We start from the raw sequence: 22,254 nt of genomic DNA, 5'->3' as shown, positions 1-22,254 counted from the left end.
TATAGAAGTCTTATGGGCTGTTTTGTCACCCCATCCATGCATGTGGAACTCTCTACCCTTTACCCGGTGTCTATAGATCTTTCATGTCTATCGGCGCCTTTTTCTATGGAAGAAATCCTAATTGCTGTTAAACAAATTCCAGTGGATAAAAGTCCGGGTCCGGAAGGTTTTGGTTCAGTATTTTACAGGGATTTATGGCAAGTCATCAAAGCAGATATTTTGTTTATGTTCAACCAGTTTTACTCTCATGAGCTGCAACCGGAGAGAATTAATAGATCTTATTTAAATTTGATAAGGACAAAAGAGTCAGACAATTCCCCTTCCGGTTTCCCTCCAATTTCCTTGGTCAATTGTCTTATTAAATGGATCACAAAAGTTCTTGCATCCAGATTGCAGATACAGATTCCGGCTCTTATTGATCTAGATCAATCAGGCTTTGTTAAAAACAGGTGCATTGCAGATAATTTCATACTCCATCTGTCCAACAAAAGATGTCTCAAGTTTGTCAAACTTTGGATGTATCTAGACATGACTTAGTGTATAGATGCATTTAAATTTGATCAAAGTTGAGACATCCTTTGTTGGACGGAGGGAGTATATGTTATGGATTTGATCCAAACTTGCAGAATTAGAAAGAAAAAAGCGTTGATCCTCAAGCTTGACTTTTCTAAAGCTTTTGACACTATCTCTTGGGATACCCTGCTTCATATTCTTATGATCAGAGGTTTTACTGATAAATGAATTGAATGGATCAAAAGTTTGCTTTTCACAGCAAAAACTGCCGTCGTTCTCAATGGGACTCCAGGGAATTGGATCAATCTTAAAATAGGTTTGAGACAAGGAGACCATCTCTCCCCTCTCCTTTTTATTTTGGTGGTGGATGTCCTCCAAAAAATCATTAAAAGCTTCACCTCGCATGGTAGACTTAAGCACCCAATTTTTCCAGACTTGCCTTGTCCGGTTCTTCAATATGCCGATGATACCCTTATTGCACTTCAAGCTGATCCGACTCAAGCTCGTCTCCTTCAGGAAATTCTTGACTCTTTTGCCAACTTCTCGGGGCTCCATATTAATTTCTCTAAATCCACCTTCGTCCCAGTAAATTTATCCTCCAAAGAAAGCGAGGAAATCTCAGCTATTTTGAGCTGCCCCATTGCTTCTTTTCCTCAAACTTACCTTGGCCTCCCTCTTTTTGATTCTAGACTACCTAAAGCTGCCTTTCTCCCTTTGATTTCTGCAGTTGACAAACGTCTCTCGAGCTTCTCTATGAATTTTCTTTCTAGAGGTGGTAGACTCACCATCACCAAATCGGTTCTTTCGGCACTTCCCATTTTCTTTTTATCTTGTATCAAACTTCCCAAGTGGGCTATTTCCAGTATTGACAAGCTCTCTAGATCCTTCTTCTGGAAAGGCAAAAACACCTCTAATGGAAGTGATTGTCTAGTAGCTTGGAATAAACTATGTCGTCCTTTCGAAGAAGGTGGTCTGAACATCAAGAATCTTGAAATTCAAAACTTATGTCTTCTAACTAAATTTGTTCATCGGTTGCTCACTGAACCCACATCTTCTTGGGCAAACTGGATCAGAAGAGCTCATTTAATGAACAAGGATTTGGGGGACAATTTTTCTGCAGGAAGTGCTGCTTGGAAACAAATTAAAGCCTTAGTGGATATTTATAGGAACTCCACGTTGGCCAACATTGGAAATGGTGCTTCAGTTTCATTTTGGTTTGATTTTGGTTGCTACAAACCTTTGGTTGAACTTTTCCCAGCTTTATTCTCTCACTCTATCAGGACAAACATTTCGGTTTTGAACTGCTTCACGGATGGCCAATGGATCATTCCTTTAAGGCATCTTACTTCAGATGTTGCAAACTTGAAATTTACACGTCTCAACAATATGCTTGCCTCTATTTCTCTATCAGACAGCTCCAATGATACAAGACGATGGAAGTACGCCGACTCAAAGAATTTCTCTGTTTGTAACCTCTATAATCTTATGAACTTTGGAGGTATTTTGGATCCCACTGCTCCCCTGGTTTGGAAAAGCTCAGCGCCCAAGAAATGCAAGATCTTTGTTTGGTTATTGCTGAAAGGAAGAATTAAAGTTCGTGTTGTTCTATTTCAACAAAATATCATTGATCTCAACTCTTGTCCGTTCGGTTGCAATGAAATTGAAACTGCTGAACACCTGACGGTTCTTTGCCCAAGAGCTAGAGCAGTTTGGAGATCTTTGGGCTTCCCTGTCAATGTCATCCTCTCCTCTCAAGACCTTTTCACTTGGGCCAGCCTGGGAGGTCGTAGTGATTGCGATTCTCTGGAATTTTTGGCTTTCAAGAAACTGTAGAGTCTTTGAAAATTCCTATTTCTCAATTCCTATATCCAACTCTGGAAGCTGCGACTCAAGCGCAAGGAAAAGTTGGCTGTCGAGAGCTTTATCGAAGAATGACCTGGTTGGTATCACTCGTTCCATAATTCTTGTCTCAAATTTGCTGTCTCAAATTTGTCCAAAAATAGATGTATCTATTCCTAAAAAGTGTCTAGATACATGTAATATTTCGACAAGAATTATGAAACGGAGAAAGTATTTGCTAATTTTACTTTTTTTTCCCTCTCATTTCTATGATCTCTCTTTCAGAGATGATCAAACTCTGTAAATACCGGTTATCATCTGAATTTTATAAAATTAAGGTAGGGGTCTCCCATTCCGTTTCGGTAAAAAAAAAGAGGAAACTTTATCCACTGTCCTATTGAGCTCACTGTTGTTGGCTTCATCAGTAATTTATCAGGTCAACCATCTAGGCTCTGCGAGGTCAAAAATCATGCCGAGTCAAAAAATAATGTACATTCTTGTATCTATGTCACTAGACGACAGCCTCCTGGACCTCATCCAACTCTTCAACAACCATCTCGTCCCTGTAGAGGAGCTTCAGGTGAGGCAGAACCTTTGGCAGCACGGGCAAATCGGCCAGGTTTACACTCATCAGGTCAAAAGCGATACAGGTCTTGCGCATGTCGTCCTCGTCAAAGACTGGGATTTTGGGGTATCTCTGGCTAAAATGTGTCGAGATTATGCGGTACGCTCCAGCCGATGTGCCCACCGCAATGGCTTCCTTCGTCGTGCTATGGTTCCTCGCGATTGCTTCATCCTTCATGCTGTCCTCAAATGTCACCTGAAGCAACAAGATTAAGACAGTTTAGATAGGCAACATTATCATAGTCTAACGCCATTTAGCATGATAAATAATTGGAAGGGAACATCACAAAGCTAGACAGTAGTATTATACAATGTCTGCAAGATTAATTTAGTTTTGATGCTTGTGGTCGATAATAACTGGAATATGAAACACGTGCAACCATATGGACAGAGGAGTCCAAGAGAAATAATCAAAGAGGAAATAAAGTACGGAATAATTATATAACTCAGGTTGAATGGAATTATTTATCCAAAGGATAAATTTATGCACCTCATGTATCAGCACTGTGGCATCTCTGGACGCATGTCGCCTGAATATACAACCTTCCATCCTGGAATAGCCTTTCCAGCACTGCTCACCCTCTCCTTGGCTCTCAGAACAACTCCAAATGCCCATGGACAGTGTACAACAGGGACACTGTACAGAATCTCCAAATTTCTTTCAAGTTGGCGAGAGTTGTAGTATCCCTCAGACTTGTTGGACTAGCAGGCTTCTTGTTGTAGTTCTCCATTCTGCTGCCAGGAGCAAACATGGTATTTTCAAGTTGAGACACAGCCGACAAGGTATCATCGTTACTGAGAAGATCATCAATACTGGGTGTCGCACCAGTAACACCCGGGGTACCGCCGTTGCTCAACGCATAGGTCGTCTCGCTTGCTCCCTGCAAGGATGGCACCCAGGGCAGCACAGTCCGAGCTGCCCGAGAAGCCACCAGCCCGGCAGGAGCCTGAGAAGGGGGTTGCCCTGGAGCAGGACTAGCCGAGCTGCGGGGATTACCCCGGATGACAGCGTGAAGATCCCCATCAGGACGCCCCCCGGGAAGCTCACTTGCCGGGGAGAGTGTCTCCTGACGTAGGCGCTTACGTCAGGGCCAGTGCCCACTGCAGGCAGGGTATCGACGCCACGTGGCCGCCCGGCAGGCTCCTTCTGTGCAGGGCTGGTCGGAGCTTGAAGTGTGGCACAAGTCAAGCATTAAATGCTCCAACAGGGAAATGGTTTCCTGTCTAGTCAACCTACAGTGAGTAGCTCGCAGTGAATCTAGGGCGTGTATCGTCCTATCTACAGTGTTTTGTACCGTGAATGCATGCCTGCGCAGCAAAGGCAAGCTGCCTAGGGTTTTCGTTCGGCGCGTGTCCAAAAGCGCGTCCCCCATGCAGACCGAGGCACCTGTGGTATCCCCTTGACTATAAAAGGAGGACCGAGGCCACTGGTCAACGGGGTCGACTCTAGCTAGGTTACTATTCCTAGAGATTTAGTCCAGAAATAGTAAGTGGCCATTTAGCAGAAAGGAAGAGAGCGCCCGGGGACTCCCTCGACAACCTGTAAACACTTGTTCATTGGCTAATACATACTCTGAAGCAGGACGTAGGGTTTTACACCTCTGGGTGGCCCGAACCTGGGTAAACTTGCTTGTTCATTGCTACTCTCGTCATTGGCCACGTTGGCGATCGCCGGAGCGATCCCCATTGCCCACTACCGAACCTAAAAGGGGGTGCCCAGCATCCCCATTGTCTAAGCCCCGGGCTACGACATCTGGCGTGCCAGGTAGGGGGCGCGTGCAGAGAGCTCGCCGGTGACCGCCAGCGCCATCGTTTTTAGCTACATCAGCTTCGCCTTCTCCGACGACAGTACTCGTCGCTATGCCTCCTAAGCGGGCTGGCGACTCTCGGATCGAGCCGCGTGGTGCCCCAGTGGCAAACACGCGGTCACACGACGTGCAACGACGTCGCAGGATCAGGAGAACCCTGAGCCTGCCGGGTGCAGCAGCAGCAAGTGATACTTCCTCCGCCTCCGCTGTGCTCCGCTGGAGACTGGCTGAGGCTAGCCCTGCAGCCTAGCGCTGGGGCCAGTCATAGCTGGGTCGTCGCTCGTGATCGTGAGCCGCACGTCGAGCAGCCGCGGGCCAACGACGAACCACGTCCATCTCGGCATCCTTCTGTTGCTTCCCAAGCAACTCCTTCCGGCTCCCGGGATCGTCCGCGAGGCACCGGAGCCGTCCCAGACGGCAGCGCTGGGCAGGAGCACGTGGTGCCTCCTGTCCGAACTAGGTCAGAAGCCCTCATGGCGGCGCTACGAGCCGCCACAGGGAACACCGGCGCACGAGGCGCGGACGGCGGAGCTCGTCGCCCTCCTCGCTGCAGCCAACCGCCGGTTAGGAGGATCGCGCAACCAGTCTAGGGCAGACACCGACCCGGTTGCGGGGCTTGGTGCAGGCCCTAACCCCCAGCCGGAGCGTGGGGTGCCTGGCGGTAGCCGTCGCACGGGCGTGGAGCCCGGCGACGACTCCGTCGACTCGTCATCAACCATCCTGCCTGCGGACGTGCGGGGGATGCTCAACGCGCGTCAGCTGGAGGATCTGCGCGAGCGCCTGGAGCGACGTCGCCAACTTGCACGTGACCGCACCAACCCCAAAGGCCAAGGCGAAGTGCTCCGGGGGGCTGACGACGATTGCCCCGCGTTCACTCGTGAACTGCGGCAGGTGGAGTGGCCCCGCAAGTTCCGAGCCCTGCCAACGCTCGGGATGTACGACGAGACCACGAACCCTAAGGATTTCCTCCTAACCTACTCGTTGGGCATGAACGCCATGGGTGCCGACGGGAAGGTTAGGGCCAACTGGTTCCCCATGGTCCTGAAAGGATCAGCGAGAACTTGGTTGCTCAACTTGCCAGCAGGATCCATCTCCTCGTGGGATGACTTGCGCGAGCATTTTGTCAGTGCGTTCCAAGGCGGCTACAAGCGCCCGGGAACCACGACGGAGCTACACATCGTGGTGCAGAAGCAAGGGGAGATGTTGCGGAGCTTCATCACCATGGCGGAGTTGAACAGTTATGGTTTTATTAGCCCATGTAATCATTCGTTACTTTTAGAAATTTCCCTTTCTTGTTCTACTTGGTACTTGTTCCTGAAATTGACTTGTGAGGTGGACCTTCCTGTCCTCATGTGTTATGCTTTGTGTTACCGGGGACTCGCACGCTACTCACTTAACCAGACCAGGGACCCGGGACGGACCCGCAGTGCCAACCTAGGGTTAAGTAGCAGCGGCGAGCCACTCCGCTTGCGGGTTAGCTACTCCCAAGCACGCGTCTACGGGACGGACCCGCAAGCCGCATGAGGAGCGCACTCCCCCCGCAAGCGTCCTTCTGACACTCCAGCCGCACGCAAGACCCAACCCACACCAACGAGCCAGCGTCGAGATTAGAAAGCTAGGCGCCTAGGATAATGCACTTAGCTGTCTGTTCTCTTGTCGAACGTATCGGTTCTGCACTTGGAACGCCTGCTGGAGGGATGCGTCCCACCGACAGGCTTCGGGCCTGCTCTGGGGTCGTTGGGAAATCTCGGGAGAGATGCTCGATGTCGCCGCAGTTGAAGCAGGCGCCGGCCGCTCAGCGCTCCTCGTGGTGCTGCTCGCGCCTCTGCTTGATACCCTGCAGGATGCGGCAATCCTGTGCGTCGTGGGTTGCGTTGGCGTGGATGGGGCAGCGAGACGCGTCGCCCGGCTTGCCGCCAGACCAGCCTGCGAGCGAGGCCTTCTTCATAGGCCTCAAGGCAGCCCCGACTCCGCGGCGAGGATTTGCTTCCCGTTGCGCTTGCGGGAGCTCTTCTTCGGCGAGCCCTCAGCGGGGCTCGCGGCAGCCTTAGCTGCGAGTTCGGGCGCTAAGCGCCACTCCTTGGCCATGGCGCACTTGTGCGCCAAGGCATAGAGATCCCGCGTCGTCCGGATCCGATGCGTGCTCAGCTTCTCCCGCATATTGGGGTCGCGGACGTTGATGGCGAAGTTGTTGATGATGGCGGCAGCCTCCGCCTCTAGGATGGAGGAGGAGAGACTAGAGAAGCGGTTGACGAAGCTCCGCAGCGTCTCTCCCGGCTTCTGCACCACGGTGTGCAGCTCCGCCATGGTTCCCGGGCGCTTGTAGCCGCCCTGGAACGCGCTCACGAACTGCTCGCGTAGGTCCACCCAAGAGGCTAGGGACCCGGCAGGCAGGTTGAGCAACCAAGTTCTCGCCGATCCCTTGAGGACCATCGGGAACCAGTTGGCGCTGACCTTGTCATCAGCGCCGATGGCGTGCATCCCCAACGTGTAGGTCGGCGCTGGCGATGGCCCGGGTGCGCGGCTTCTTGCTCGGCGCAGCGGGTGGAGAGTTGGCTCACCCCCTCTTGCCGGCTCCCGTCGGGGTGCCGTCCTTCGGGGGGCTGAGCTTGAACTCGAAGCCCCTGAAGAGTTCCCGCTTGAGCGGGGCCGTGGGCACCCGTGGGGTTGCCGCGCCCCCGGTTGCCGCGGGAGCCGCCATGGCGCTAGCGGACACTGCAGAGGTGGCCACTGCTGCGGGCGCTCTTGTCCTCGTCCTCCTCCTCCGCCGCCACGGGGAGGACCGCTTGGGTCTCGGCAACTTGACCCGCCACGTCGCCGGAGGACTCGAGGACGGGCCAGCTGAGCTCCGACTCTCCTTCACTGTCCTCGGCCACCCGCTTCCCTCGGGTTGCGGGTGGAGGGGGCCACGGAGCCCGAGCGGGGGAGTCGGACATCAGCCCAAACTTGTCGCAGGGTGGGTAGCCGCTGATAATCTTGTGCAGCCCCGGGACGCCGGCATGGAGGGAGGGAGCCCCCGACGGCAGCTCTGTGAAGAGGGCGTCTTTGCCGGTGATCCTGTCGTAGCACGGGGCTCAGACACCGGGGATGCGTGGGCACCCCCTTTGAGGTTCGGCAGTGGGCGATGGGGATCGCCCCGGCGGTCGCCGGCGAGGCCAATGTGAAGCGTAAGAGCACAATGAACACGAGATCGTTTACCCAGGTTCGGGCCACCCTGAGGTGTAAAACCCTACGTCCTGCTTCTGTGTTTTCTATTATCCCGTAAGCAAAGGTTTACAAGTTGCCGGGGAGAGTCCCCGGGTGCTCTTTTTTGGTTAAGTGCTACTTGCTGTTTTTGGCTTGTGCTGGTGCGGGTCTGAATGAGCGGAACCCTTTGACCGTTGGCGGGGGTCCTCCTTTTATACCGAAGGGGATGCCACAGGTGCCACGGTGCATGGGTGACAAATGGCGAGCAGAGAGCTAGGGCAACTCCCCCTCGGTGCGCTGGCTTGCATGTAGATTAGATAGCCCTGCAGCTAGGGGTCTTGGCGCCTGAAATTTACCCCAGGCGAGTCGCTGTAGGCTGAAAGGACGGGGAATACCCTTTTGGTCGGAGCATTTAATGCTGGCATGTGCTTCACTCCTCGTCTCTGACGAATCCGACGCGCAGCGCGCCCGCTGAGCGGCCACGTGGTGCCGCTAGTGCTCCCGCTCGCTCCTGCTCTTGTAACGGACACTTGCGCCCAGGAACACCCTCCCCGGCAAGTAAACTTCCCGTGAAGCGCCTAGGCGGGGTTTCTCCTGCTGCCCTGCAAGGCAACCCTCGCAGCCCGGCAAGCCCTGCCGGGCTGGCGACTTGTCGGGCAGCTCATGCGGAGCTGCCCGGGGTGCGATCCCTCCGGGGGGCAAGCGGGGTGGCCCACGCATCATGCAACGGTTGTACCCTGGGTGCCACTGGTGCGACAGTAGCCCCCGGGCGTGGACCGGCAACACCTGTTCCCGGGTAGAACCTTCCCTAGACGGTTGCCGGGCTACACCCTTAACCGACGGGTGGGTCCCGAGCCACTTCGGGCCCTGCTTATGCACCGCTCCAAGGGCTCTGCCGTTACGTGCAGAGTAATGGGCGCGAGATTTCCGCCTTAACCTCCCCATTAAACACGGGTGGTTAAGGCCACGCCCTGCATTATCCCCTCTTAGGGCGTAATTATCCCAACGCACCCGTAAGGTGCGGGCGCGACCGTTGCTTGGCGTCGGGGCATTATAAGACCCCGCCTCTGCGCTAGGGAGCAAACACTTAGCCCCCCAGCTTTTCCCCTTCGTCTCCAATCTTCCTCGCTCCCATGCCTCCGGCCAGCTTCCGCTCAGATCTCTCATGGCGCCCCCCGCTCCTAAGAAAGGGAAAGGCTCCAAGAGGCCTGCAGCCGGCAGGAGCGAGACGGCTTCCCAAAAGCCCGTCTCGGATAAGGACCAAAAGAGGAGGGAGCTGAGGGCCTCGTGCGCCTTCTTCCGGCCCTGCTACAACGGCGAGGCGCTGGACAAGGTCCGGCACGCCGTCGCGTTGCGCTTCAACGAGTACGGGGAGACCCTCATTTTCCCCTCCGGCGCCGACCACCAGGAAAACGACTTCCGGGTGTTCGCGCGCTTCATCCTTGCCGGGTTGGTCCCTCCATACTCCCTGTTCATCCATGCACTCATGGAGGCGTACCAGCTCCGGGTGACGCAACTCCACCCCACATCCCTCTTTCTCCTCGCCGTCTTATAGTTCCTCTATGAGGCGTTCGTCGGGGTAATGCCGTCAGTGGCGTTATTCCGGCACTACTTCTACCCCCGCAGCGAGCAAGCAGCGGCGATGTCATCAGGGGTGGTGTTCCGCGCCCGCGACCAGATGAAATCAGAGTTCATCGTCCGGTCGGAGAAGAAGATAGAGAAGGAGTGGCGGGCGGACTGGTGCTGGGTTCGCGTGGAGGAAACCGAAGAGTTCATCTTCACGCCAACCGAGCTGCCGGTGCCCAACGACACCTGGCGGAACCGCTACCACCGCGACGCCGAGCTCCTCCCTATCGTCACGAAGATCAAGGCTCTGCGGCTAGCAGGGCTCAACGATCTCGACATGGCGCGCCCCTACATCAGCCGGCGCATCATGCCGCTACAGCTTCGCTCCCGCCCCGTGTGGATGTACACGGGGTCCGGGGACAGGACACGCCTCCAGCACGGGGGCGTGGACCCGAAGGCCATCCAGACGTGGGTGAAGGGGATCACCGGTGAGGACGTCCCCGTCAGGGAGCTGCCGCCGGGGGTTTTCTCCCTCCACGTCGGCGTTCTGGGACTGCACGATATCATCGCTGCCTACCCGCCCTGCAACGAGTGAGGGCTAATGGTCGACTCCCCTGCTCGAACCCCGCGTCCCCCTCCACCTGCACCCCGCGGGAAGCGGGCGCTCGAGGAGAGCGGGGGAGAGTCGGAGGTCAGCTGGCCCGACGTCCCATCCTCCGACGAAGAGACGGGCCTAGTCGCCGGGACCCAGGTGGTCATCCCCATGGCGGACGAGGAGGAGGACGATGATGACGCGCCCCGATCTTACGAAGGTCAAGGGCGCCTGCGGCTGCGGCCACCTCCGCGGCGGCCGCCAGAGCCGCGGCGGCCGCCAGAGCCGCGGCGGCTTCCATGGTGATCGGGAGCGCAGCAACTCCTCAGGCTCCCACGGCCCCGCCTAAGCGGGGGCTCTTCCGGTGCTTCGAGTTCAAACTCAACCCTCCGAAAGACTGCACCCCGTCGGGAGCCGGCAAGAGGGGGCGAACCGACTCGCCACCCGCCGCGCAGAGCAAGAGGACGCGCACCCGGGCCGGCGCCAGCACCGACCCGACCGGCGCGGGGGGCGGCGGTGCCGCCATTGCGCCTACCGCCGTCCCAATTCCAGTAGAGGAGCCGACAGCGGGTACTTATCCCCTCCTTGATCCCATGGCATACGCTAATCCCGTCCGCTTACCTGCAATTGTGCCGCCTTCTAAACTCACAGGCAAAATCCAGCCCGCAACAGGCGGCCCGGCGACAGCGGCCGGAGCGGGAGGGGAGGAAGTTCTTCCCACAAGTTTGGCGGCCCCGCAAGGTACTCACCTAGAGCCCCCTTGCGTTTATCGCTGGGCAACCCATCATGTTTCTGAATTCTGACTCCATCCTTTGTCGCAGTCCCGACCATGCCCACGACGAGAGAGGGCACGGTGGTGGTTGACCTTGGCTCTGACGCCGAGGACGCGGGGACGAGGGAGGAGCCGGAAGGGGTTCCTGTGCCCAGCTCCCCCGCGGCGGACGCAACTGTGGGATCCATAGAAATAGACTTGACGCCGCTAATCCTCAAAATCCTCAAAGCAGCCCACCCAGGATGGTTCATTGAATTAATTGTTTTGCCGTAGATCTAACTAAACATTTCATATATCCAAACGCATAACGATATCATAATATAGTTGTTTCCCCCACGATACTACCATAGCCTAGCATTCAACTACAATCGATGGAAATTTGGTAGCAAGGTAATGGCGAGGATAAACTATACTACCTGAGATTTATAGCTAGCATAGAGGTACGAGTAATATTCCTAATGCATCTAATAAAACAATTAGTGCATAGTAAAAATATTTAGGAGAATGATCAAAGTAAACTTGCCTTGTCCAAGGTTGTGGTAGTTCTCTCACTCTTCGCAACAACAAGGTTCACAATCCACGCAATCTAAAATAAAAGAAAGCATACACACAATAAACACAACATTCAATACAAAAAATCATGCTATGATGCATATGCCATGATGATGCACACTTGGTTACTTCTAATGTAACAAGTTTTGTTTCTGTTTTGAAAAGTTTTCAAATGATTTTGACAGAATATACAACCTCAAAGAGTAATTAATATGCATGAAACTGGGATAGGATTTAAATTAAAAGATTCTATTGTTTTGCAACATAGAGCAAGATTTAAACTTGTAGGGTCATGTCATTCGTAAAATATTTTCTCTTCTGATCCTAATGGACAAAAACAAGCTTAAATAATTTTACAGCAAGCTAACATGCTCAAAACCATTTTGAAATAATTCACTTGAAATTTAAACCATATTCAACCATTCTGTAATTTGCTTCTGACAAAGTTGTTCAAAATTGAAATTGGACTGTGCCAAAATATTCTATAAGTTGTGAGGATTCCAGAAAGGTGCGGATCATAATTTTTGGACAAGCGGTTTACAAGTTATGATGCTTTGAATAACCGAGGACTTTTCTGCAAAAGTGCTATTTTAATTTCGGCCGAAAATTAACTTAACATGCTTCGCCACGTGGTGTGACGGGATCGGTCCGGTTCGGGCTAGGGTTTACCCTCGCTCACCGGGGCGGGCTACCGGCGGCGCGGTCGGTGCGGTCGGGGACGGCTCGGGGATGACGCGGTCGGACGACGGGCGCGGGCGGCGCGGACGGTCGTCGGGCGGCCGACGGTGTCGTCGCACGGGGCTCCGACACCGGGGGCGTGTCGGCACACCCCCTTTTAGGTTCGGCAAGGGCGTCGGGGATCGCTCCGACGATCGCCGGCGTGGCCGATGGCGTACGCAAACTGCAAAGTGATCCACCCAGAATGCATGCAAGCTAGGAACACACGCATGCACGTTTTTACCCAGGTTCGGGCCACCCGAAGGTGGAAAACCCTACGTCCTGCTTGTCTGAGCTCGTATTATTGCAAAACCGAGTGTTTTACAAGTGGCCGGGTGAGTTCCCGGGTACTCTCCTTTTTTTTCTCCTTTTTTTTCCCATTTTCCCCCCTTTTTTTTCTCTCTCCTTCTTTGACCGTCGGCGAGGGTCCTCCTTTTATAGCCAAGGGGATACCACAGGTGGCATGGTGCATGCATTACAAGTGGCGAGCAAGGAGGCTGGGCAACTCCCCCTCGGTGCGCCGGTGGCACGCATGAGTGCTAACTCCTCAGCTAAGGGCCTAAGGCCTAAGAACTAGCTCTGGACAGCCACTGTTTACCTGACTAGACGGGTAACTTCCCTCCTGTCGGCCCATTAAATGCGCCATGTGTTTCACTCCTCGCCCTGGCGAAACTGCGCACTGGATGCCCGACGCGCGCCCACGTGGCGCCGCTGCTCTACCTGCTTGGCCCCGCCCTCACGACGGGAGCCTGCGCCCGGGAACCCCTTCCCGGCAAGTGGCTTCACGGGAGGTGTCCAGGCGGGAATATTCTCCGAAGCCCCGCTAGCCCCCCCGGGCTGGTGGCTTGCCGGGCAGCACGTTAACTGCTTCCCGGGATGATGCCTTCCCGGGAACTCGGTGATGCGACCCACGCATCGCGCAACGGTGGTACCCCGGGTGCCACTAGTGCGACAGGCGGCGGCCGGCGACTGGGCGCTGCGAAGCTCCAAAAACAGAACGGCACGCGTCACACAGTGCGCGAGAGAGAGGGGAGAAGGATGAGGGGGTTGCCGGTGCGAGGAACTCACCGGGGCGGTGGCGGCTTCGCAAAAACGGTGCGCCTGAAGGTTTGCTCCGGCGAGAAATTCCGGTGCCGAAGGTGCGAAATCGACCGTGGAGTTGGGGGAAAAGGAGGAGAAAAGGGTGGGGCTCAAGATGACGCGCGGGGTTTCGGGAGTAGAGGCTCGTGTGCGGAGAAATCGGGATGGAATCGTGCGCGACGCGAACTCGTGCATGGCCGTGAACTTCGGGTGCAGTTGGAGGAAGAACTTCGGGTCCAGATCGGTGAGCCCAGCTAGCCGCAGGGCCTTGATCTTCTTGACGATGGGAAGGAGCTCCGCGTCCCGGCCGTAGCGGTCCAGCCAGCTGCCGTTATTCGCCGGCAGCTCGGTGGGCGTATGGAGAAACTTGTCGAGCTCGTCCACGCGAACCCAACACCAGTCCGCGCGCCACTCCTTCTCGATCTTCTTGTCGGTCTGCACAATGAACTCCGATTTCATCTTGTCGCGGGCGCGGAACGAGACCCCCGACGACATCACTCCCGTCTGCTCGATGCGCGGGTAGAAGTAATGGCGGAACAACGCCACTAACGGCATCACCCCGACAAACCCCTCGCAGAGAAATTGGAAGACGGCGAGAAGGAAAAGAGATGTGGGGTGGAGCTGCGCAACTTTGAGCTGGTACGCCGCCATGAGAGCATGGAGGAAAAGGGAATACGGAGGCACGAACCCAACTAGAATGAAGCGGGCTAACACCCAGAAGTCGTTGTCTTGGTGGTCGCCGCCGGCAAGGAAGATGAGCGTCTCGCCGTACTCGTTGAACAAGGTGGCGACGGCGTGCCGAATCTTGTCGACCCCCTCACCGTTGAAGCCGGGCTTGAAGAAGGCCCGCTTGGCCCTTTCTCCCGATTCCTCTGCTCCTTCTCCGACAGGGGCTTCTTGAGAGCTTTCTTGCCCTTGTCACCCGCAGAGCTTGTGAAACCCTTCCCCCTCTTGGGGACCTTGGGCGCCATGGGGAATGTGGGTGGCGATTAGCAGGATTAGGGGCGCGAGGAGGGATGGGGATGAGGAGGAACGACTGGGGTCTAAGTGATTGCCCCCCAGCACAGCGACGGGGTTTTATGGCACCCTAGCGCTGAGCAACGGTCACATCCCGCACCCTACGGGTGCGCTGGGGATAACTGTGTTTTAAGAGGGGAATGCACGACGTGGCCTTAACCACCCGCAATTATGGGGAAGGTTAGGGCGGAAATCTCGCCCCCCCCCCCCACTCTGCCCGTAACGACGGAGTCCCTTGAACAGCACATGGTCGGGAACCCGCAACGACTTAGGACCCACGCGTCGGTTAGGGTGTAGCCCGGCAGCCAACCAAGGATGATTTCACCCGGGAACAAGCGTTGCCGGCCACGCCCGGGGGCTACTGTCGCACCAGTGTCACCCGGTGTACCACCGTTGCTTAACGCGTGAGTCGCCTCGCTTGCTCCCCGCAAGGACGGCACCCTGGGTAGCACAGTGCGAGCTGCCCGGGAAGCCACCAGCCCGACAGGAGCCTGGGAAGGGGGTTGCCCTGGAGCAGGACTAGCCGGGCTGCGGGGGTTACCCCGGATGACAGCGTGAAGATCCCATCAAGATGCCCTCCTGGAAGCTCACTTGTCGGGGAGAGTGTCTCCTGACGTAGGCGCTTACGTCAGGGCCGGTGCCCGGTGCAGGCAGGATGTAGACGCCACGTGGCCGCCCGACAAGCTCCTTCTGTGCAGGGCTAGTCGGAGCTTGAAGTGTGGCACAAGTCGAGCATTAAATGCTCCGACAGGGAAGTGGTTTCCTGTCTAGTCAACCTACAGTGAGTAGCTCGCAGTGAATCTAGGACGCATATCGCCCTAGCTACAGTGTTTTGTACCGTGCATGCATGCCAGTGCAGCAAAGGCAAGCACCTGTGGTATCCTCTTGACTATAAAAGGAGGACCGAGGCCACTGGTCAAAAGGGTCGACTCTAGCTGGGTTACTATTCATAGAGATTTAGTCCAGAAATAGTAAATAGCCATTTAGCAAAAAGGAAGAGACCGTCCGGGGACTCCCCCGGCAACCTATAAACACTTTTTCATTGGCTAATACATACTCAGAAGCAGGACGTAGGGTTTTACACCTCTGGGTGGCCCGAACCTGGGTAAACTTGCTTGTTCATTGCTACGCTCGTCATTGGCCTCGCCGGAGCGATCCCCATCGCCCACTGCCGAACCTAAAAAGGGGTGCCCAGCATCCCCCGTGTCTAAGCCCCGGGCTACGACACTGGGCTTTAAAGTCTGTCTGCAGTCTAAGAACTGCATATCAAGATCTTCAAGTGTTGAATACGCATTAAGAAACCTCAAGAGTTGTTTTGGTACAATCACAAGCAATGGTTTGTGAGGAACACCTTTTAACAATTTTGACCTTAACGCAAGAACTTAGCCACACCAGTACGGTGATCAGCATGAATATGGGAAATCCAGATGCACCTCAAACATTTTACAGCTTCATCAGCACCGCTTACACCAAACCTATGGCACACACAATTGTATTATGAATATAATTAGCATGAAGGATTTTGCAACCTTCTAATGAAGTTTGGTTGGAACTAACCTCCTTTTCAGCTGCCCTAAAGTTCCTTCACCACAGTCCAGAAGCATACCTCCTCGTGCAAACAGGTTAATGTATATGGAACTAACATTCCGATACTTCGAAGGCTGGGATGAACCCGTACCCAAAAATGTAATTTCCATATCTTCTCTTGTTGCATTCTCAACACAATAGGGGGTCTCTGGATTGCCCTTTGGGCGCTTTCTCCAACCACTTTCTCTCAAACTACTGCCATCTTGAAACTTATCTGAGTTTTTTTGCTCATCTAAAACACCAGGGAGACAGGAGTTTTGATTAATCCATGGCTCTTCAACCATCAGCTTATGTTTGCTAAGTGGTGGTATTGTGCTTTTTTGTTCAAGATTACTTTGCCAGAACTTCCTAATCTGTTCTGGAACTTCTTTAATCTCTGGAATCTCAGAAATAAGTTCATCTACAATGTCTTCGTAAGTACACAAGCTTGGAATAGAAGCTCTATCCAACCCCAGTTGAGCATATGGACGGAGATGAAACTAAAAGACGACAAAACACTAACGTTGATACTCCTATATAAAACAACTTGAACGTAGAAAACGGTAAGTACTTATTTTGCACTTCACGAAAACAAGTTTTCCTTTCATGTGAAATGGAAAAAAGAGATACTCCCTCCGACCCATATTACTTGTCTCAAATTTGCCCAAATATGGATGTATCTATGTTTAAAAAGTGTCTAGATACATGTAATATTTCGACAAGTAATTCCGGCCGGAGGGAGTACATCATTTTTCCTCAGTAAATGGGACTATTTATTCATGTAAGCAAGAAACTAACATAGAAATACCCAAATATCAAGTATTAACACAATAATAGTGTAGATGTAGACTTCGGAATACCTTCAGCTTTGCTGCCGTCACACTTTCACAGGTTTGGGATGAAGTACTCTGAAAAGACAATTAGAGGGTTTATGTTTACAAGCAGCAATCTTTCAACATTTAACCTATGATCTTTCTTATATCACTGGAGTTTACCTTATTTTCCTCCAAATCAACATCAGTTGCAGGTTCCACGGGCCAGAATCCAAAGGATGGGAAGAGCTGAGGGCATACAAAATTAAGACACGACGATATCCTTGAACTACCTTTCAAGATAGGAATTTCCATGTTTTTACTGCAAGTGTCAAAAACGAGGGAAATCATCATCATAAATGAGCACTGCCATTCATCTGTACAAGAATAATACTTGGGTAGTAAGACACCATAAATGTTAGGTGAACATTGCTAAAAAAAAGTTTGGGGGAACTGAAGAACTAATCCTCAAAGATTACAAGATAATGGAATCAAAGATATAAACAAGTGGATAGCATGAGTGAATAAAACATTCCCAAGATGCAGTCATTAAAAAAAGCTGTAGACACTAATGAATTTGGACAAATAAATCTCTAAACCTCCCAATTTAAGAGAATGAAATCAGAGCAACGATAAGTAGATCTAATGAGTACATGAAAATTCACAAGATGCAGTCATTACAAAAATCCTATAGGAACTAACACATGCACACAACCTGAATCCAACATTTCAACCATGTAAAATTTGTTGCTTTTATTGTAAGCGTAGAACTAACTGCTGATTGTCTAGCGGCATCAATGAAGATGAAACCTGAATAGGTAAATTAAAACCATATATCAAAAAGGAAAATGACACTGAACCTTACTTGTCATGGCCTGCCATGATATGCTGTGTGGTGCCAAAAACTTCCATCCAGTTCTGATAATCAACAGTGTTTGTCACAGAAGATGGACCTAGGTGGATTATGCAATTTACTTTCTTGGCATTCTCTGTTTGACAAGAATCTTCATAAAACCGGCTAAGTGATTGCAGCGAAAGAAGTTCACACATGTGATATTGTGTAGGGCAATCCACCAGAAGTACGATTGGTCCAGGAATTGATGGGCCAAGAACATCACTTGGATGAACCTATTAATTATGTCAGACAAAACAAACTTTAAACAGGAAATCAATCTAGTTTGTTAAGTGCCACATGCAATCAATATGTATAGCTGCATCAGAAGCTTAAATTACCCTAAAGCCTAAGCACTTGAATTGCACCATTTAGGCCTTTAGGCTAAACAAGAACATGACCAAACAACGCTGATTGGGTTAATATTTCCTCTCCTTTTGTGACAATGTTGGGTTAATAGCCCAACATACTTAAAGGAGGCTAATTGGATGAATTAGCCATGAAATTAAGGTAACAGGAAGCCACCCAAGTGCACCCTCCCAATGCACCACCGAACTTGATAGTCTCCCAAAACGTCCAAAAAAATTAGTTAACTAGATGCAACAAGTGATCCACCTAGCACCAAAGCTGGACCTCAGATTCATAGCACAGATGATATGACCAAAATATGAAAATTACATTTGTGATTCGAGTCAGCAGAATTGTCTTCATGTTATCTCTATCCGCAGAGCTAAATTTTGAGAAATTTGTAACCAGGTTGAGCACATCTTGCTCTACATAACAAAATATTTTGGGAACTTTTACGGGATAGTTAATCCCAGGTCTGCATGACCTGCAACAGAGCTAGGAGGTCCAGTGAATAGAGAAAAACCCTTTAAGTGACATCTGTCACTAATGTGGAGAGGCCATGAGCCTGTCAAAGTCCAGTTTGAGAAAATTCAGTTCAGCAGCTTAGCAAACCGGCACTAACCATTTTATCAAATTGATCAGACCGCACTGAGTTCCCTAGTTGAAGTTCACGATACTTTGGTCCAGGCTTAAGACCAAGGGCAGCAGCTTTACTCAGGGTCAAGTTTCCCTTTTATTTCTGCCAATTCACATGAATAGACTATAACAGTATCACCAGGCTTCGAGTTGATATCTGTCAAGCTACCGGCTTCATTATGGTACCTCGGTTTGACAAACATTGCTGATATACGAACTACTTCATCATCAATAATAACAGTAGCATCTGAAGATTGTGAAGAAGATGCATTGCGTTCCACACCAAAGCTGTGTGTGTGTGAAGCATTGCCCTATTTGGGATAAAAGATTTCATCGCCCCTGCTAGAAAATCAACGTCCGAAGGGCCCCATATATTCACCTGCATTGCAGTTAAATGGGATAATATTATAACCAATTTGAACAAATAGACTAACTGAACACATGAGCATCGGCAATTAGACAGTACTGGACAGAAAGCAATATATAAACTATTTCATCTCACCGACATGCCCTCATCTCCCATCCCAGCCAGAGTTAGCACCAGGCCTACATTAAGCAAGAAGAAGAAAATGAAAATAACACAAATCTATGTCAAGAAATTGGGGCATCAGTGCATCGAACTTAAAAGTTCAATACATGGACAAGCTCACAAAAATAAGAAACTTTAATACCTGGAAGGCCTCCTGCAGTTTCTGAGCACACACGTGTGAAGAAGATATGATCAGTCTGGGAAGTAGAGATATATTTGAGGATGTTACTAAAACGGAAGGAAAAAATAGCAGGCGAGGGCATCACATACCTTTGACAACTTTATCTTGTGTTCAGTGCAGAAACGCTGAAGACCCTGTTAGATAGCAAGAAGTAATTGGAGTAAGTTTAGAAACATGTTAACGATTATATTTGTTAAAGATATTGTATTGATAAGTTAATCATAGCTTATGTATGGCAAAATTGAAGAGTTAGAAATAAACTCAACTGCAGTCTACTACATATGCAGTCCTACATGGGGAAATTATAGCTCACGAGTCAACTTTATGCATTCCAATCAACCACGGAACCAGTTAAGCAGGTTAGCCACAAATGATTATACAACTCAGAGAAAAATGGTGTATCTCGTATATATGCATGTATCCACACTTAGAAGTCACCTATTAGGACAGGACGCATTTTAGCAACGAAGAGCTACAGACTACATAAGGTTTAATGTTTGATGATGCAGCACGCCCCCAACAGATGCAGTGATCAGTAAACATACATCTTTGTTAAACTGCATCAGGAAAGAGAAAAAAAGGCAGAAGTTGATTTACAGTTCCTTACAACAGCTTTTTAGCATCTTCAAATAAAAGGATATCTTCTTTCAGCAGATCATACCTCACCAGCGTTAAATATAAATCTTTGCTTATCAAAGAATAGTAAAATTGAAGGTGCGGTATCCTGAGTGTCCATTCCTGTACCGAGTATCTACACAACAAGAATGACACAAGATCATATCATTAAACATATAACACAACAATATTCCTGCATTTAAGTTTTGAACCAAATGTTGTGATGATTTAGTGGTTGATAACATTGACAGTGTGTCCCCTTGTGGAATTGATAATTTGACAACATTCAACAACACAAGTACACAACACAACTGAAAGAAGGATTTCACCAACACTTTGTTCCTAAAAAATACAGAGATAGACCAATGCTCAAAGATCGGTGAGTGGTTCAATTAAAGGTTGCTAGATAGAATCAAATTATACTCGAGTAATGCAGTTATCATTATTGTAAGCAAAGTGCCCCCTTTAGTCAAAGAGAAAGTCTCAATCATTTAACTTATCAATACCAACCATTAGACCATTACAGCCTGTTCGGGAACAATAACAGCAACGAAAATGTTGTTGCTGAAACCCAAGGCTCCTTTTGAAGCAAGCATATTCCAAATTCGTGACAGCGCGTACTCTCAACCTACTACAGAAATAGGACGGCATGTAAAGACCATAGAAATTCATAAATCCTCTGAGCACTAAATGCTCTCTCACACTGTTTGACATTATGTCCTTCGGAAGGCACTTGGTTTACTTTTTTTTGCGGGGGAAAGGCACTTGGTTTACACAGAGCAGTATAAGCTATAAAATGAATTGCACCCAGCAAATACAACATAGTTTAGTCATCTTTGCGTCTAGCTCACCTGCACGTAGCAGGTAGTGCTGATGGGGATGGCCCTGCGGTTCTTGAGCTCCATGCTCCTGTCCTTCCTCCCGTCCTTTCCCTCCGCCCGCGTCTTATTGAACGCCACCCCGGCGTCCCCGCCGGTGGCCATCCCCTCGGGCTCCTTCCTGAGCGTGCTGCTCGCAAGACGGAGGTTGTGGCGGCTGGCCTGGACTCGGTAGGCGAGCGGGCGGAGACCGGCGGCTCGGGGGAGGGGGGAGCGGGTAGCGGAGACGGAGTAGGAGAAGAAGAGGCGGCGCGAGAGGTAGAGGAGAGGGGCCGGGGCTAGGGTTTGGGAGAGAGGGAGGAGGCGGCGGAGAGGGGAATGTACTTGCGGCATGGCGGAGGGCTTGCTATTAGGGTCGGGTTTTATCCCGGTTTCTGAGGTTTTAGACCGGAGGGAGAGACAGAGAGAGAGACCGACGAGCTGGCGCCCTTTTCCGTCTGTTGGGTTTGTAGAGATATAAAATGAATTTCAATTTTTGGCAGGTTTCCATTTGGTTAAATTTAAATTACAGTTCATATTTGTCCGTCGCACGGAGATTTGTAAAATGAGAGATGAATCGAAAGAATAGGAGAGCAGGTGTGGTTTTGATTTGACATAATTCCATATTCAATTCATGTATCTAATATTGTGTCAGCCAAAAAAGTCGGTTCATAGGAGTAAAATAAATTTCAGGAATCTAGACACGAATGATGGAGCCAAGCAAGTTCTTATTGTGTAACCTCCTTTTCAACACATCGTTTTTAATGAGTAAATGCACATTTTTCATTTTTTGCAAAATTGCAATCAGAGCCAACTATCATTCTACATTGAGAGGTTCTATTTCACGGGGACCCGATAATTTGCAGTCAATCATGACTGTTGAAGATGATTATTCCAACATCTCATCTCCATGGTCCAAACAACCACGACTATGCACATTTGTTGTTTTGGATTGTTTCTCGTGACCATGATAGCCTCTCTCTCTTTCTCTGTTTCTTTAAAAGTTCAAAAAAAAAATCATGAACATCCTGGAGAGACACAAATCAAAAGGCTTATAACTACTCATCAATCTTCCAACCAAACCATGACATGCCCAACTGATTTGATGGAGTTTTCTATAGTATGCAGTGAGTTGCAAAATACCCAAGCGTAAGTTTTCAAACTAACAAAAACAAACGTTTACCCACATCCGGCATCCCCGTACACAGAAATACACGATCAACCAAACCCCACTAACTGCACATAATAGTTTCAACTAAAAATATAGAAGAAATACTTAAAGATACCAAAGGCGCGAACGATGTCTCCTTGGCACCACCAACAATAGTGCCAGAAAACTTTTATTTATTGCAGAACTTCTTGAACCTTCCCTCTTGGGAGTCGCTTGTGGTCATCAATTTCATTTGTGTGGTCGCTCATGAAGGAATATATTATATATTTGTAATACATGTATCCTAGACTCATTGCCATTTTTGTTATCGTGATCGAAGCACGTGTCTTGATGAGTCATCTTGTAAGCATCACCCTTGCAACATGCATAGACACAAAAGTT

General features: G+C 50.6%; 2 protein-coding genes across 10 annotated transcripts; both read right to left on the bottom strand.

The window, feature by feature from the left end:
• Positions 1–2,715: 2,715 nt before the first annotated feature.
• On the bottom strand, positions 2,716–18,728 carry LOC106865415 (tRNase Z TRZ3, mitochondrial). 5 transcript variants are annotated; one of them, XM_014899145.2, is made up of 6 exons: positions 18,215–18,728; positions 17,510–17,772; positions 16,828–16,966; positions 16,693–16,740; positions 11,424–11,486; positions 2,716–3,172 (listed from the first exon to the last, which is right to left on the bottom strand). In XM_014899145.2, exons 1-6 carry the CDS (start codon positions 18,245–18,247, stop codon positions 2,864–2,866), a joined length of 855 nt encoding a protein of 284 aa, XP_014754631.1. In that variant the 5' UTR covers positions 18,248–18,728; the 3' UTR covers positions 2,716–2,863. The 5 variants fall into 5 exon arrangements, with proteins under 5 accessions (XP_014754631.1, XP_014754633.1, XP_014754632.1 ...); XM_014899147.2 differs by having other exon boundaries at positions 18,507–18,725; XM_014899146.2 differs by lacking the exon at positions 18,215–18,728 and adding an exon at positions 17,878–18,208.
• On the bottom strand, positions 18,602–21,139 carry LOC100839079 (tRNase Z TRZ3, mitochondrial-like). 5 transcript variants are annotated; one of them, XM_014899150.2, is made up of 6 exons: positions 20,697–21,135; positions 19,892–19,981; positions 19,320–19,364; positions 19,192–19,246; positions 19,023–19,066; positions 18,602–18,899 (listed from the first exon to the last, which is right to left on the bottom strand). In XM_014899150.2, exons 1-6 carry the CDS (start codon positions 21,054–21,056, stop codon positions 18,738–18,740), a joined length of 756 nt encoding a protein of 251 aa, XP_014754636.1. In that variant the 5' UTR covers positions 21,057–21,135; the 3' UTR covers positions 18,602–18,737. The 5 variants fall into 5 exon arrangements, 4 of the variants coding, with proteins under 4 accessions (XP_014754636.1, XP_024314364.1, XP_014754637.1 ...); XM_014899151.2 differs by having other exon boundaries at positions 18,757–18,899; positions 19,192–19,212; positions 20,697–21,139; XR_002963041.1 differs by having other exon boundaries at positions 18,761–18,899; positions 18,987–19,066; positions 19,192–19,212; positions 20,697–21,139.
• Between the last annotated feature and the right edge of the window lie 1,115 nt (positions 21,140–22,254).

The sequence above is a fragment of the Brachypodium distachyon genome, chromosome 2 (assembly GCF_000005505.3).
Source record: "Brachypodium distachyon strain Bd21 chromosome 2, Brachypodium_distachyon_v3.0, whole genome shotgun sequence".
Taxonomy (NCBI): Eukaryota; Viridiplantae; Streptophyta; class Magnoliopsida; order Poales; family Poaceae; genus Brachypodium; species Brachypodium distachyon.
The sequence above is the reverse complement of the archived record's forward strand: the minus strand, read 5'-3'. Positions and strand labels throughout refer to the sequence as shown.